Genomic DNA, 15,114 nt, shown 5'->3' with positions numbered 1-15,114 from the left:
CATCTAAGAAATCTTTCTTTACTCTCAATTTCCTACTTTCACAAACATGTAGATATATTCTCTTATGTTTTCTTCTTATATGAATTCATATATTCATATAGAAGGATTTATTTTTATTTTTGTTTATAAAGACAACAATGGACCATGGGTTAAATATGGTTTTTAACCTATTTTAACCACTAACTAGGCATTATTTATACATACATACATACATACATACACTCACGCATATATTTGATTCACAGGATCTTACTATGTGCCCAGGCTGCAGGGCAGTGGCTATTCATGGGTGTGATCATAGCCCACGACAGCCTCACACTCCTGGCCTCAGTGATCTTCCTGCCTCAGCCTCTGGAGTAGCTGGGAGTACAGGCATGCACCACTATACCTGGCTTGGTTTTTATATTTTTAAAAGCGTATCCATATAAAAACAGAAGAAGAATATGTGGCACAGATCGTCTGTGGCATACAAAGTCTAAAATATTTATTAGCTGGACGTTTGCATAAAAATCAAGCAGACCCCTGCATTAGTCCACTTTTGCTCACTTACATGTTAAATTTTAACTTCCCGTTTACACTTGAAGTTTTTTTCGGGGACTTCATTCTACTTTCATTCATCTCTTTGTTTTTTGCCAACTACAAATACCACACTGTAATGAAAATGGCTGTTTTCATTAATAAAACTACATGAGTTAAAGGAGAAGGATCAGAAAATGCAGGATCCACTTTCAGAGTGGAAATGGAAAAACACAGAAAATTCACACCCAGAAGCCTAATTGCCCTGACATAACTAGAGGCATAGAGATCTGGAGCGCTCACAAACTACCTCTTTGCCTTGCCCAAAGCCAGTGCGGGACCATGGAATTGGATTTTATTGATTCATTTGTAACTGTGTACTGTGCTGTGTGAAGCATGAAACACTCAGATTTGTTCTAGGAAGCTTCCAACAAATGGAACAATGAATTGTGAAGCTCCAAGTGAATGGAAATGAGCAAGGAGGAGATTGCAGCTTGAATGGGAGAGGGCACCCTGTAAAACCCTAAAATATACATTAGTCATTGAAGGGTAGAGCGGAGAAGAAAAAAATCCTGGGCTCTGAGAATGCAGTTCAATTAGTAGATATTGCTTTTCCTTATGGAGCAGATGTTTATCTGTCGAAGCCATGTGCCTATTCACTTTAGTCATCACACATTACCTATTCAGTGAGATAGCATTCTCAGTAATGAGAACACAATCTCTTCAATGAGGTAAAGTCAAAGACCTACAAATGTGGCCCTGAGTCCATGTGGCCTCTGCTGCATGTGGCCCCTACCACACGTGGCTGAGACTCTGTCACGTTGGCCACAGCCCCAGAGCTTTGACAGCGGTCCCAAGTTCTGCTTAGCAGGATGCAGAGGCTTCACCATCCACACCTCCACTGCACTTCTCTTTGCTTTGTTCTTCCCTGTGGGGTCAAAAGAGGAAAGTGAGGGAAATAGCATGTCAGATCTCATAGTTTCACTCCAGAAGGAATGTGTGTGGAGTGGGCTGTGTATACCTGCAAGACCCAGTCCTTGGGTCTACTGTCCCTCCCTGAGAGACCCTGAAGAGCGTGGCAATGGGGTAAGGAGCATGTCACTCTCACAGCCTGGCAAAAACACCCTGGATAGGGTGCCAAGAGCACCAGCCACACCTTCAGGGGCCTTGCATGCTTGGCAATGGAGATGAGCTTGCAAAACCTTCCTAAGCCAGGATGTGGCTTCTCCAGGAGGAGGGGTACATAGAACATTCTGGAAGAACCAGGAGAGAGAGAAACATACCCTGCCCATGACAAAGACTAAACAGTGCTTTGAAGACATTGCCAAGGTCTGCTTGGGCCCTTCTCGAAGGCAAAGGTTGGAATTCCACCTTGATGAAGTGTGAATTCAGAGGCTGGGCTTCTCCTAGCTCTCTCCTCGTTATTTTGCTTGAGTAGAAAGAGCCCTGCTTGCTCATTTTCTAAAAGCAAAACGTCCCTGCAGTTCAAACTGTGCTGTTCTTAACACCTGCAAGTGCGTGGCAGCCAGTCCCTGACTCTCGGGCAAAGGTGACCCAGCAGCAGGTGAAGAAGAGTTCTCTCCTCCTGCCACCCCCCCTTCCTCCCTTTGTCCCTGCACTTTGAAATCTCTCTCCTCCCAGGCCCCGCAGGGGTCCTAACTGGTTCAGGGGTTTGTGATGATAGAAACAGCAGCCTGTCGCTCCCCACCCTGGCTCAGATAGCTCTTTCAGGAACCTGTGGTCTTGATTACTGCTGCAAAGAACAAACCAGGCCCCTCCCACCACCCACTCCAGGGGAATGACAGCTCCTGCCCCAGGCAGGGGAGACAATCCTGCCCAGATGAGGGGAGTGTCTCCCAAACACAGAGGCCAGAAAAGATGAACAAAATGTCACTTTCTCATTGTTGCTGCCAGGAAAAGCCAGCGCCCAAGAGGATACTGCATTCTGCAGATCTTATTTAAAATTCTGTGAGCAGCCCTGGTGATCAGGGGACTGCGGCTGGATCTTGGCAGCGGCTCAGACAAATGGGAAAGGAAGAGAGCCAGTTCTGAGGAGCACTGTAGAGTAGAAATATTGTAAACTGAGGCTTGTAAAGGGAAGGGATCACTTGTGGCTTGACCAGTTAGAAGCAGTGCAAAGATCTTCTGAACGAGCTGAAGGCATGTTGCAGGCCTGGCTCTTCCCCGCCTTCTCTTGCCTGTATAATGGGGGCGCCAGACTAGGTTGATGGTCTGTGGTTTCACAATCCTGTCAGTAAAAGAATTTATAGCCTGCACTCTGTTAAATGTCTATTTGTTCATTTACAAATTAGCCATGTGTTTTACTCTATGAATGTATTATATACATTACGAAGGACACAAAACAATAGAAATAAGAAAGACTAGATGAAAATAAACGTAAATAGAAGCTCTAGTATTTTTCTTTCTCTACCCTCATCATGCCTTCCCTCCAAGATGTGAATACCTTGCTTTGAAGACAAACAAATCAGATGATCCAGTCGGGCTTCTTCAGATGGAAGGTCTATGAAGAATGCTGTCCAATATGGTGGTCACTAGCCACATGTCGCTATTTAAATTGATTAAAATGAAATATAATTTAAAACTCAGTTTCTCAGACACACTAAGTACATTTCAAATGCACAATAGCTACATAGGTTTAATGGCTACTGCATTTGTCAATGCAGATTACGGAACATTTCCATCATTGAAGAATGATCTGTTGGACAGTCTGTTAGGCAAGCAGCCAAGACCACAAAGCTTAAGATCTCATTGCAGCGACTACCCTTGACTAAGCACTTGCTATGACAAAGCATCCTGGGAAGCATTTTGTGACCATCTCATTTAGTTCCTTCAACAACTAAATAATACACCTCTGCAGTTAGGCGCATTATCCTGGGGAGGTGGGGGATGAGGGATGGAGGGATTGCGAGCTGCCCAGAGCTGACCAGCTAGTTAGATGTTGAGCCGCATGTTCTCCTAGACACCCCACAGGGACTTTTCAGACTTTTTCCAGGCCTGTGCTCTCCGGGGTGGTTACTGCAAGTATGCTTCTCTTCTACAGGTACAAAGGGAATTTCCTGCAGAGTTGTGTTCAGCTGAGAGCCAGTAGACTTCGCAAAGCAACCTGGGTGCGAAGAAGAAGCCACCCCCCTTCCCCACTTGAGGGACTGAAACCATGCAGGACCCTTGGGCAGCCTTCTTCAGAAACAGCAGGTAATGTTCTCTTTGGAGGTGAACCAGACTGGGCACTCGAAGGCACCCGCCTGAGGCACAGACACTAGAAATGTGGGCTGGGCAGGAGTCAGCCCCACGCGCCACAAGGGTCAGGCACAAAAGGGAGAGTAACAGAGGCATGGTGTCTATGAGACAAAGTGACCCTAAACTAGTGGGGAGGGCATGTGGTGGAAGACGGAGAGTTTAATATTGAGAAGTCACCTGTATCCTTGAGTACTGGCCACGTGTACCAAGCTCTGAACCAGGTCCAGGTTCCTTCCGGGACCCAGGAGAACATGAATCACAGCTCTTAGTGCCTCCACTTTCACCAAAAGAAAGCTCACTTGGTTCTTTTTGCAGGGCTGTTACAAAAGCTAAAGTGGGTCTGTGGATGGGCTTGAGAGCCCATTTGAAGTAGAAAGATAAGTAGTTACGTGAAGCTGCAGGGTGCATTGCTTACATGTGACGCAGTAAGAGGCACACTCTTTGCCATGCTCAGAAATAAATAAAGGGTGAACTGAGGGGGGCTGCTTCCTGGAAAAATGGCTATTTTCAGCTGCAGTCACTGGGCAACAGGGCAAATGGCACTTCTCTGGACCTCAATTTCCTCTCCCTTTCTCCCCTCTCCCCAGCAGTAATGAGCTCAGCCTTAGCCTTGCTTGCCAAATGTTGATTGGGAAAAATGAAGACCCTGTGGGAAAGGCTTCTGGGTTCCATCTGGCCAGCAGCACCTGAATTACCATCCTTCTGTGGCTCATTGTTTTCTGTTTGGCTCAAGAGCTAACCCTGGGCTCTGTCTCAGCCTGAGGTCTTTGGCCCTGGGGCCTCCTTTGCTGGGGCAACTCTGCCGCCACCTTTGTGTAGCTCCAGTGCCCCCTACAGGCAGATGGGGCTTGCGTGCTCTCCCCACACCCCTGCTTCCCAACCCCCAAAGCCCTGCAGGGTAGGCAAGGACAAGGACTCGTCTTGTTCCCCAGAGAGAATTTAAATCCAGGCAGGAATTCATCTTACAGTTGGGTGGCCAGTTGTTGAAGAAAGGTGGTTTTTGTTAAGGAAGGTCAAGGGTCAAGCCCCATGTGGGAGATACTGGGATGCAGGGGAGTAGGTAGGTGGAAATTCCATCAGGGAACTGGCTCTGAGCTTTCTTCCTCATCTGCGGCTCTCATCTTCACCTCCATCTCCCTCCTCTGTATCCAGCAAAATTGCCTGTTAGGCTATGCTTGATACCACTGCCACTCATGGAGGGCACAAGAATGTACATCATCTGGGCTCTCATTGTTTGTAAATCATTTTTGCAGGACTGTTCTATTGTAAACCTAATATAATTAAAGCAGAATCACCCCAGCCACTGCCAGCACGACATGCTCCACACTTGGGGGAACAGCTGTCCAAGTGACCACGGGCAGCCTCGATGCTGATAGCTATGGGGTCCACTGACTTCCCTTCAGGAAGAAGGCCCCGTGGCCAGCTGGGTGGGGCTGAGTGGGGCTGCCATGTATGTAGACAGTGTTTGTTGGAATTGAAATCCGGCTGTGGTCTGGCTTGTCCAGGTCACATGCTGGCTCTGAGCAGGGGGCTATGTCAGCTGCAGCAGGGACACCTGCTCTCCTCTCTTCCTCCACGGGGGACCATGGAAGTGGGTGCCCCTGCCTCATCTGCACCTCTTCTGTCCTCCTCCACAGGGATACATTTCCCCATGTCCTCCCCATGGACTAATGGAGGAGTCCCAGAGACCCTGGGCTCCCTCCATGTGTAGGAAATCCCACTTCTATACACATCCTGTTTCAACATCAGTATTTCATTGCTTTCTTCACACCTAAATGAGCAAACTGGGGGTACCAGTGAATGGTGAATAAAAGCAAATCCAAGCAGAAAAAAAATCAGAAACAAAACCTGAATATAGATCTAAGTAACAAGTGGCTTTCCATAGCTCAGATGCCTGCTGGGGACACAGCTCCGCCACCCCATCCCTTTGCATACGTAGCAAGGCCCCAGCAACAGCCTGGAATGGTCACAAATGTCTATGCTTTCATGTTTGTTATTTGAGCTGCAAGTTGAACCAGGGGCTTAGGTCCCTGGTGCCCATTTTCAAAGGCCCTCCTCTCCAGCAATTATGAGGGATGCGGAAGATGTCCACTGCAGGGCAGCTGTGAGCTGCAGGACCTGGTAGAAGCCCTAGCCCAGGGAATATCAATCACCACCTGTTCCTTATTGAAGTGTCAGAGAGGGAACTGGGAAAGCTGGTAGGGCAAACCAGCAAGCTGGGGTTGACAGGTCATGATGGACACCATGGGGTCGGAGGGTGGAAGAATGCTTTAAAATAAATACCACTGGAAATCAAAGGGGCACAGGGGTCTCATTACCAGCTCTTGCCAATTGCAATATTTCACAGTGGAGTGACAGGCACTCTGAGGGCACTGGGTGTTTGAAGACAAAGCACTGTCACTTCAAAGGAACACAGAGCTGAGCCTGGCCATCTACCACTTATAAACAACTTTCTCGAGGCTCCTTTGACCTGGCAGGTACTGGATGGAGAGATCAGAGCCGGGTCCTCGGTGAAGGAGCTGATCCTGCCTTTGCATGCATGTGTGTGTGTGTGCACGTGCATGGATGTGCTTGTGAGTGTGCCTGTGTTTTTTTCTTTCTGAGGAGAGATTACCTGTTTTCCATGGTGCGATAGTGATGGGGTAGTCTGTTTTGGGTGACCCAAGGGCTGTAACTTGGGGAAACTTGGTAGAATACAACAAAGAAATTGAGAATGGCCTTCATGTAGATAGGGGTGGGTGGGATTTTTCAATTTAAAGGCAGAGAAACACCTTAGATCCTAAACTTTATGGCCAAGTAGAATAGGTACAACATTCAGAAATATGAAGTCAAGAGTACTTACACCCAGGGACTGAAATAAGATGTGATAGCTGATTTTCTTGTCTTCTTTATTTGTTGGAGACACTTCCTATCAATAATTTAGGAGGATGAAGGAAAGAGGATTTAAAAAATATACATTTTTTAAAAAAGATGTTTAATTTCACTCTCTCCTAAACTATTCCAAAAGCTTGATACTAATCATTTGAATTAACAGATGGCTTGGCAGTGAAGTCATCGGCAAGCAGAAGGCCAGAGGAGTTCTGAAGGATAAAGACCTAATTTATAAGATTGTACATTGATTGGAGCCTGTGAGACTCCCCTGACAACTGAGGCTTTTTTCCTGAATCCTAAATCCCGTAGTCCATCCCATCCAAGTTTCCAGCTAGCGGGTGCAGGAAACTTGAAATTTCTTTTTAGATATTAACTAAGGTGTATTTCCCAGACACCCCGACTGAGTGTGACTAAGAGCGGACAGAAGTGCTGCTATTTTAAGGAAAACCCTTTCTCTTCTCACTCGCTTCAGGATCAGGGCTGGAGGGTGCATTTGATCTCATAGACTAGGGCTGTCTCATTGAAGGGACTGGCAAAAAGGAAGTTCTTAGATAGCAAGTCATTGACTGTCTCAGGGAAAACAGGCATCTACCCTATAATCCAGATGTTCCTTATGGAACATTCCAGTCATAAGGTTGGCTGGTTAGCTGGGAACATGAAAACCTTCCCTAATAGACTGACTGCTGGTAAATTTAGACCCCATTCAATTCTCTCTCTCTCTGCCTACCATCGCATCCATCCATGCCCTTCAGATTCATTTTCGCAATATCATGTAAATTGATTGCTAAATGAAATTGCAAATTGTGCTCAAGCTGTTGCGTTTTGTGGAGTTGGTAGAAATGACCATTGGAAGCCTGCTGATTCACACCCATTGGCAGAATCAGACTAGGTGACAAATGAACAAGAGGAAAATGACAAAGATGATAACTTCAAGAGAGTGACTTGACTATCAGAAGCTTAAGAGAAATCTTTGGAAAAATTGATAAAGCTCTATAATATTTTCTTGGGGTGGGGGGAATTCCTCTTGGTGATCTTGCAATTAAAGTAAATGCAAGGTAAATAGTCCATTGATCTACCCTACAATTTTATGTAAAAATGTATATCCTCATCAATACTTGACTAAGTTTTGTTGATTTTAACAATTAGCTCATAGTTTGCCACTATGACCTCCAAAATGGAGGTTTATTTTTATTTTATCTTAGTAGGCTTGTTAGCTTATTTTCACAACTTTTGGTTTCTTCATATTTTTCCAGATAAATTCTCGAAGTCCTTAATACTATTTACTGTGAAATTGTGGTATTGTGAATGAATTGGGAATGAATTCATTTTAGGTGGCCTTTCCTCTGTAGCACTGATCTCAACTTATAAAGACCTTGTTTAGCAAGCTGGTAGGTCATCTCCTCCACGTTTGCATCCAGGGGCCTAGCATTGTAGCAGGTCCCCAATAAGTATTTGTTGAATTAAAAGTTTAGCAAAAATACATTTCTTTACCATGAGGTTCCTGAAGCTTAGTCTCAGATGAAAGCACAATCAAAGACCAACCCCCAAATCTTCTTTGAGCATGAACAAGAAAGGGCACACCACCTGGAGTCTTGGTTTCTGATTGTACGTTGTGTCAATAGTGGAAAGGTTCAGTGGGTATCCAGTGGGATGGCAGTGGAATAACCACAAAATTCAACTCTATGGAATCACCATTTTCAACCTTCGGAGTCATCTTATGTCACTTTGGTTTGATGGATGGAAGCTCTGGGGAGGTAAAAGTAGTAACTGTGGACCTGCGAATGTCCTGTCCATGCCTTTTAACCTGACATCCTCTCCCACACTGGAGTGGGGCCATGTTGTATAGGGTGGTGAGGTTTGTTTCCAAAGCTGGCCCCCAAAGCACAAAATCCCTATAGTCAAAATTATCTTTGAAAACCTGCAAGTCTGTTGTAAGGGTATGATTTGTGTATACAACTCTGAACAGAAATTCTCGCGCAATTTCTGTTTGAGGACTGCTGAGATAAAAGGAGGAAAGAAAAAGACCATCCATCCAGGCAGGATGCTTTGAAGATAAACAGCAAATCCTCCCACTGAAAAGGGGTGTGAGAAATTCTCAAGTGTCCCTGCTTCACTGCGTGGTGTGTGCCATTTGGTTTTAGCATTAAGCCTCTAAAACTGCTGTGACATCTTAATGGATTGAGTTGTTTTGGTGAGGATTAATCAAGATAGTGGAGGTGTGTCTTCTTGGGTCAGAGAAGGGTGAGCTTCAACAGTCAGGGTGTAGGTTAAATGCAGGTTTGCTGGGAGTGTGCTGCTGTTTCATTTCTCACCTGGAACGCCTTTCTTACTCTAGCACAGGAGCTGGGGGCCAGTTTTCCACTGGACAGCTACTCCATGTCACCTTGAGTCAGCTGGCACCACTCAGTCAAAAACCATCCCTTCCAGCCCACGGGGAAATTCACAGCAAATCATGTCTTGAAAATGTTCTTCCCATTATTTTCCAAGTTAGAGTCTCACTTAGGAAGCCAAGCTGCGCACGTCTCTGTGCGTCTGCACATGCACTCATAAGCTCTTGTGTCATTTTTCCATTAGAAAAAGCAATTGAAAAAGTTACACATCCATACAAAGAGTGACGTCACTTAAGCAAAAGCTGCTGACGATTCTCTATTGTTGTGGTTACGTAATTTCTGATGAGGTCACTGCTCTGAAGTATTTTCAGAATGTGGGGGCGGGGGGGATGAAGGCAACGTCACTGATTTTGTTTGTATCCAAGTGGGACGTCCTGTCCTCTGTGATGAGAACGCCCATCAACATACAGCCTTATCATTCTCCTGATATCACAGTTATTGACGTTTGGGCTACAAAAAAGAATCTCATAATTAGATTTGCCCTGTTTTTATGTTTATGGGCACATCTCTTTCTAGCTGATGATATACCAGCTTTGTAAAAAATTATTATTATTGAAAACCTTTGTGCTAAAAGGACTTGTTCCATTAACTGAGATCTGTTCTATTTACTCGAATGCTTGGGTACATTAAAACATTCCGTGGTATAAAGAGTGCTCTTATATATTTCCTTAGAAACACATTTTGCGGAACTGAATGGAGAACATTGATGTGGTTGAGGTTAATTATTTGGGCTTTTGCTGGGCACATTGGATGTCATGCTGCTTCTCCTGGTACAGAGACTAAAATTGGAACAGTGAAGAGGAGCTGAGCGTGGCCCTGTGCCCAGATGACACACTGAAGTCATATTGATTGAGGGAGATGTTTTATTGAACGATAGGAACTACATTGACTTTATGGTTTTGCAATTTCCTGCAGCTGGCATGGTTTATAACAGTAAACACGGCGAGGTTCAGGGCTACATTTCCAACGGAGATTTTAGAAAACTCTCTCAATAACTAAACTCAGGAGGCACTTTCAATTTAGGAAGGTCATACACATTTAGTCCCTTGGACAAACTTGCGATGAGTGACTTTTATCCTCTTTTTGCTGATGGAGAAACTGAGGCCTAGAGAGTTGTCCAGTGACTTGCCAAGAGGGACCCAGATGATTGATCTGGGGATCAACACTGGTTCCTAAATTGAAATCATCCAGGTGCCGCCTTGAGAATTGTTGCTGCACCTGCATGTCACCTCTGTGATTATTTACTTATTTTTTCCTCTACGTGCACTTACAAAAAACTTGAGTACATTTATTTCAAAGAGAAGCTATTTATCAATACTGAAAATGAAAAGTTAATATTATGAGCCATTATGGGAACATTGCAAAAATATAAACACTACAATGTTTTTGGTAAATAAGTTTTAGCCGGAATCTGTGGTGATCCCAGAAGTCCATGAGCCCTAGGAATACTCCTTCTGCTAAAAAGAGATTCGGTCCTGTTAGGACGGCATTAAAGAGACATTAGCACCTAGTCGAGACTTTCTTCTTTCCTTAATCAGAAGATTAAGAGAGAATAGAAGACAGAATAGCTTCATCACTGTGCAATTCAGTTTTATTTAAGTTTTTGCTTATGAATCACCTAAAATAACCACTAACCACCAGACCCTTCCCTGGGCACCTATTTTGTAGGGCCATAGCCCCTGTTTTTCTGTCAGTAGGAGCCTCATTGGCTTGCATCATCTCATCTAGTGTTGCCTCAACTTTTGTAAGGCCTTGAGCTGCATGATCGAAACTACTAAATGTAGATTCCGCAGAACTGACTGCAGAGGCCATGGCAACATTCTGCAAAGACCCTCCTTGAAGAGCCTTGCCTTCTCTGCTTCACTGGGCTGGGGTGAGAAGCACTCGCCAAGAGTTTGGGAGGCTGCCTGAAACCCTGAATTTCTTATTTTTATTTTCCTTTTTTTTTGAGATGGAGTTCACTCTGTCGCCCAGGCTGAAGTGCACTGACGCCATCTTGGCTCACCACAACCTCTGCCTCCTGGACACCCTGCATTTCTAAGATTCTGGGACACTGATGTCCCCAAAATTTCAGGCCCTAACTGCAGTGTGCCCAGTCCTGTGGGCCTCCACTGCGCCTGCACACATCCCTCTATGCACTCTGGCACACTGATCATCCATCAGGCATGTACCTCCTCCTGACGCAGACAGCATGCTGACGATTGGGCACACTGGATGTCGTGCCGCCTCTCCTGGTAAACAGACTAAAACTGGAACAGTGAAGACAAGCTGAGTGTGGCCCTGAAATTTTTTCCAGAGAACAGGGAGCCATTGAAGGGTGAAGGGCAAGGTGCAGATAATCCCATTTCAGCTTTCGAAAGACCACTCTAGGCACACGGTGGCACAAGAATTGGGGTGGATATGGTGTGTGTGAGGAGACTGATAGGGACTGCTGACACAGGCCGGGCAGCTTTGTTCTTAAAAACCACTTGGAAAAAGTGATGCTCCACCTAGAGGAGGAAAAAAGTTAATTATTAGTTAACTTATTAGTTTTTAATTACACATGCAATCATGAATAATACTTATTTTAACACATTAAAATGTGTTCAGGTGTTCTGTTTCACCACTACCCCCATCCCAGTAGCATCTCAGATAAAAAATGACAGTTTGGAATCTGGGGTGCATCTGACAGATCTTCATGTCTCTTCTCTGTGTGTGTGCGTGTGTGCGTGTGTGTGTGTGTGTGTGTGTGTGTGTGTGTGAGAGAGAGAGAGAGAGAGAGATAGCAGCATCACACTGCACATCTCGTTGCTCAGCTTGCTTTTTTTATGGAAAACTATTTTGTCGTTCTACACTGTTAATACATGTAGATCTATCTCAACTTCCTAAGCAGGGACAGAGCCCCTCAGAGTGGGAATACTCTTGTTTATGACGCCATCCTCCTATTAATGAAGAGTTTGGTCATCACAGTGTTTCACGCTTACGTGACGCTCCTTGGAAGTACTGTTCATATCTCCTTAGCCCAGGCTGGGTTTCCTCTAGGGAACAGCCAGGAAGAGAAATTGCTGGGACTTTGAGTGTTGTGTTGCACATTTTAAACAGCTGTTTTCAAATTGCTTCCCAATTTATATCCCTACCAGGAGCATATTAAATACTTCTCCTTTCCTCAAGCTTCTAAAACTTCTTCTTCTTTTCCCTTTGGCTGAGTAAAAGATGCCACCTTCCATGCCCGCAGACAGGGGGGCCTTTCCAGGCCTCCTTACTTCTCACTAGGGGTCTGTTATCCATTCCATCCATGGAAGGCTGGCATTCTCTAGTAGAAAAAAGAACATGGAAGGACGATAAGACTTGGGTTTTTTTTTTTTAAATCACAGAGAAGTCAATTTCCCTTGACCAAACTTTATGTCCACTGGGCACAATTTGATGTTCTCACCAAATATTAATAGATTTGTTCTTCAGCAGAGGCACGGTAGATCAGCCTGCTCTGGGAAGACTCTGTCTCTGCAAAGGACACCAAGGCCTTCCTCTGTACCCAGCCAATTCATTAGATCCGGTTAGCAATTTGCAAAAGAGATGAGTTGATTTGCAGGCTGGTGAGCCCCAGCGTTCCTCAGCTACCTCCCAGAAAGCGCAGAGAAGCCCCAGCCCCCTGGGAGCCTGGGAGAGCAAACTAATATGCAAGGCTTTCGGCAGAGGCTGAGCAGAGTCGTCATTCCTCATTACAAACAGAAGCCGGAGAGATGAATTTCTCAGCCCTTCCTGGTTAGGGTGGGATTTGGGGTCACAGTCCAGACTCCCGGGATAAAATGAGAAGGCTCACGAAGCTGTGGCTGCCACTATGAGAGCAGTGTTTTTTTCAAGCTTTTATTATTCTCAAACAGATACCCTGATTATCTTATTTTGAAATGTTGCTACCAGAGGCAGAACTTTAAACTCTGCATGCCTGTATGAGGAGGGAGTCTTTGGGGTGTAAGGAAAAGAGACTCAATTCAAATTGGCTTAGACAAACAAACAAACAGAACCCAATTCATTATCTGACGGAACAGCAAGAACTGCTTCAAGCTCGGCTGGGTCCAGAGTCTCTGTGAGTGGGTGTTCATCTCTCGCCATCTCTGGGCAGCTCTGATCCTGCCCAGCTATTCCATGCTTGTGTGTGTGACCATTTTTTAATAACTGAGTCTCCAAACTCAATCTCACGGCCTCGTTTGGTCATGTGGCTGTCCTTGCCTCCATCACTGGGGATGCTGAGTGGCTGGGTCTGGGCCCTGCACCTTGTCCTTGTACTGAGGGTTGGGTTGGGGCCATCTCTGCTACAGCCATTAAGAGGAGGCCAAGGAAGGCAAATCACCTGAGGTCAGGAGTTTGATACCAGCCTGGACAACATGGTGAAACCCCATCTCTACTAAAAATTAAAAAATCAGCCGGCCATAGTGGTACACACCTGCAGTCCCAGCTACTCGGGAGGCTGAGGCAGGAAAATTGCTTGAACACATGAGGCAGAGGTTGCAGTGAGCTGAGATCATAGTACTGCACTCCAGCCTGGGTGACAGAGGGAGACTCTGTCTCAAAAAAAAAAAAAAAGTAAATGAGAGATGGTTTCCCCTAAACAGGAGGAGGGGGTCAGGCAGGTAAACATGGTAGATGACCCCTGTTCCTCCATGCAGACATGGGGACAGCATCTTACTCATGGCTTAATGCAATTAGGTATGCATTTGTGAGCCATTGAGTGTCTTTTGAAGCCCCATGAGAGGAGAGAAACAGAAGATGGCTTGAGCCCTCACCTCAAGGAGCTTAGGAACCAGTTAGTGGACTGAGACACCTTTGTGACGCAGATGAGAGTCACGCAGCCTGAGGGTCCCAAGCAATTACCGGGGCCTGTTCTGTGCCAGGCAGTGTGTGGGAGGAGGAAGAGAGGAAACAAGAACATGATATGGCCCTTGTCCTTAGGGAGAGCCCAGCGTGGCGAGGCGAGCAGGCACAGACTGGTAAACAAGTCATTACAAATGCAGCGCGGTGAGCTCGCTGATATGATTAAGCTTCCAAATGAGAGATCCTGACAAGGCTGGCTGGAGCGGAGAGGGAGAGTGGGCTAGCATAAACAGGAGCACGGCGGGGGCGCTTCCGACGCTCACCCCAAGGCCCCTCCATCCGGCCCCCCGCTGCGGAAAGGAGTGCCACAGGGCATGTGGGAGAACTGAAGGCTGTCACTCTTTATCATGCCTTCTTTCGTCCCTGGATCATAAAGGATTTTTGCTATATACTTTAAACTGCTGGGAATGGAGCACTTAACTACTATTTACTTATTTATCTAAAATGCTAAGTGCTCCCCTTAGCACTCGCTAATAGATTCCTGTAGAAACGGAGCACACATGCAGAATTCTGATTTCTGTGCCGGCAGAAGGTGGGAAGACAATAGCTAGTGAGCTAATGGTGGGTTCCGTGGGGAGGTGGGCGGAAAGGACGAGAGAGTTCTTGAAAGAGAAGGCTGAAATATGGGTATTTTAAAGATAAATGTGTGTTTATGTTAAGAGTTGAGAGACAGAGAGGAGAGGGAGAGAGGGAGGGAGGGAGAGAAACACTTATACCTTCAATCCATACCTGAAATGGGGACAGTTCTGCTTTTGAGAGACTCTGAAAACTGTTCTCACATCTGAATTGGAAGAACCCACTGAGAGTACCACAAATGAATCCTGAATTTTGTTCTGGAATTTTCTTATGCAACATGCTAGAACCAGTAGCCAAATAGAATCAGAGGCTGAGGCAGGAAGAAAAATGAGGATCTCAGAGATGGAACTCAACAGGCTACGAATGGGATACAAAGGCATGACTCACCCTCAGGACAATCACAGAGGCAACAGGCGCCCCTTGCTGGGTCTGTTTCCCCGACACCCACCTGGTGCCTGGTCTTGACAAGGGGCCAGCCCTTTTGGTTTTGGAGGCAGATGATCCTGTAGGATTAACTGTAAGGTGTGAGTGGAGCCTAGGTGAGAAGTAACTTTAGGGGCAGCAGAATGAAACCTTCAGTGACACTGACTCATAATGGGGAGGTGATTAGCTCCCTCCCAAGCCTCTCGATCATGCCATGGAGAAAGTCTTGTTT

At 45.7% G+C, this 15,114-nt stretch overlaps 1 protein-coding gene across 3 annotated transcripts in view; it reads left to right on the top strand.

Annotated features, from left to right (window-relative positions):
- ZNF831 (zinc finger protein 831) overlaps positions 1–15,114 on the top strand; it is a 111,606-nt gene that overhangs the window by 57,428 nt on the left and 39,064 nt on the right. For all 3 annotated transcript variants that reach the window (XM_032257146.1, XM_032257145.1, XM_032257147.1), the window contains one exon: positions 3,578–3,729. In XM_032257146.1, coding sequence (XP_032113037.1) covers positions 3,578–3,729 — 152 coding nt within the window. The remainder of the gene's footprint in view (positions 1–3,577; positions 3,730–15,114) is intronic.

The sequence above is a fragment of the Sapajus apella genome, unplaced genomic scaffold (assembly GCF_009761245.1).
Source record: "Sapajus apella isolate SASKATOON/1434 unplaced genomic scaffold, GSC_monkey_1.0 scaffold96, whole genome shotgun sequence".
Lineage (NCBI taxonomy): Eukaryota > Metazoa > Chordata > Mammalia > Primates > Cebidae > Sapajus > Sapajus apella.
The sequence above is the reverse complement of the archived record's forward strand: the minus strand, read 5'-3'. Positions and strand labels throughout refer to the sequence as shown.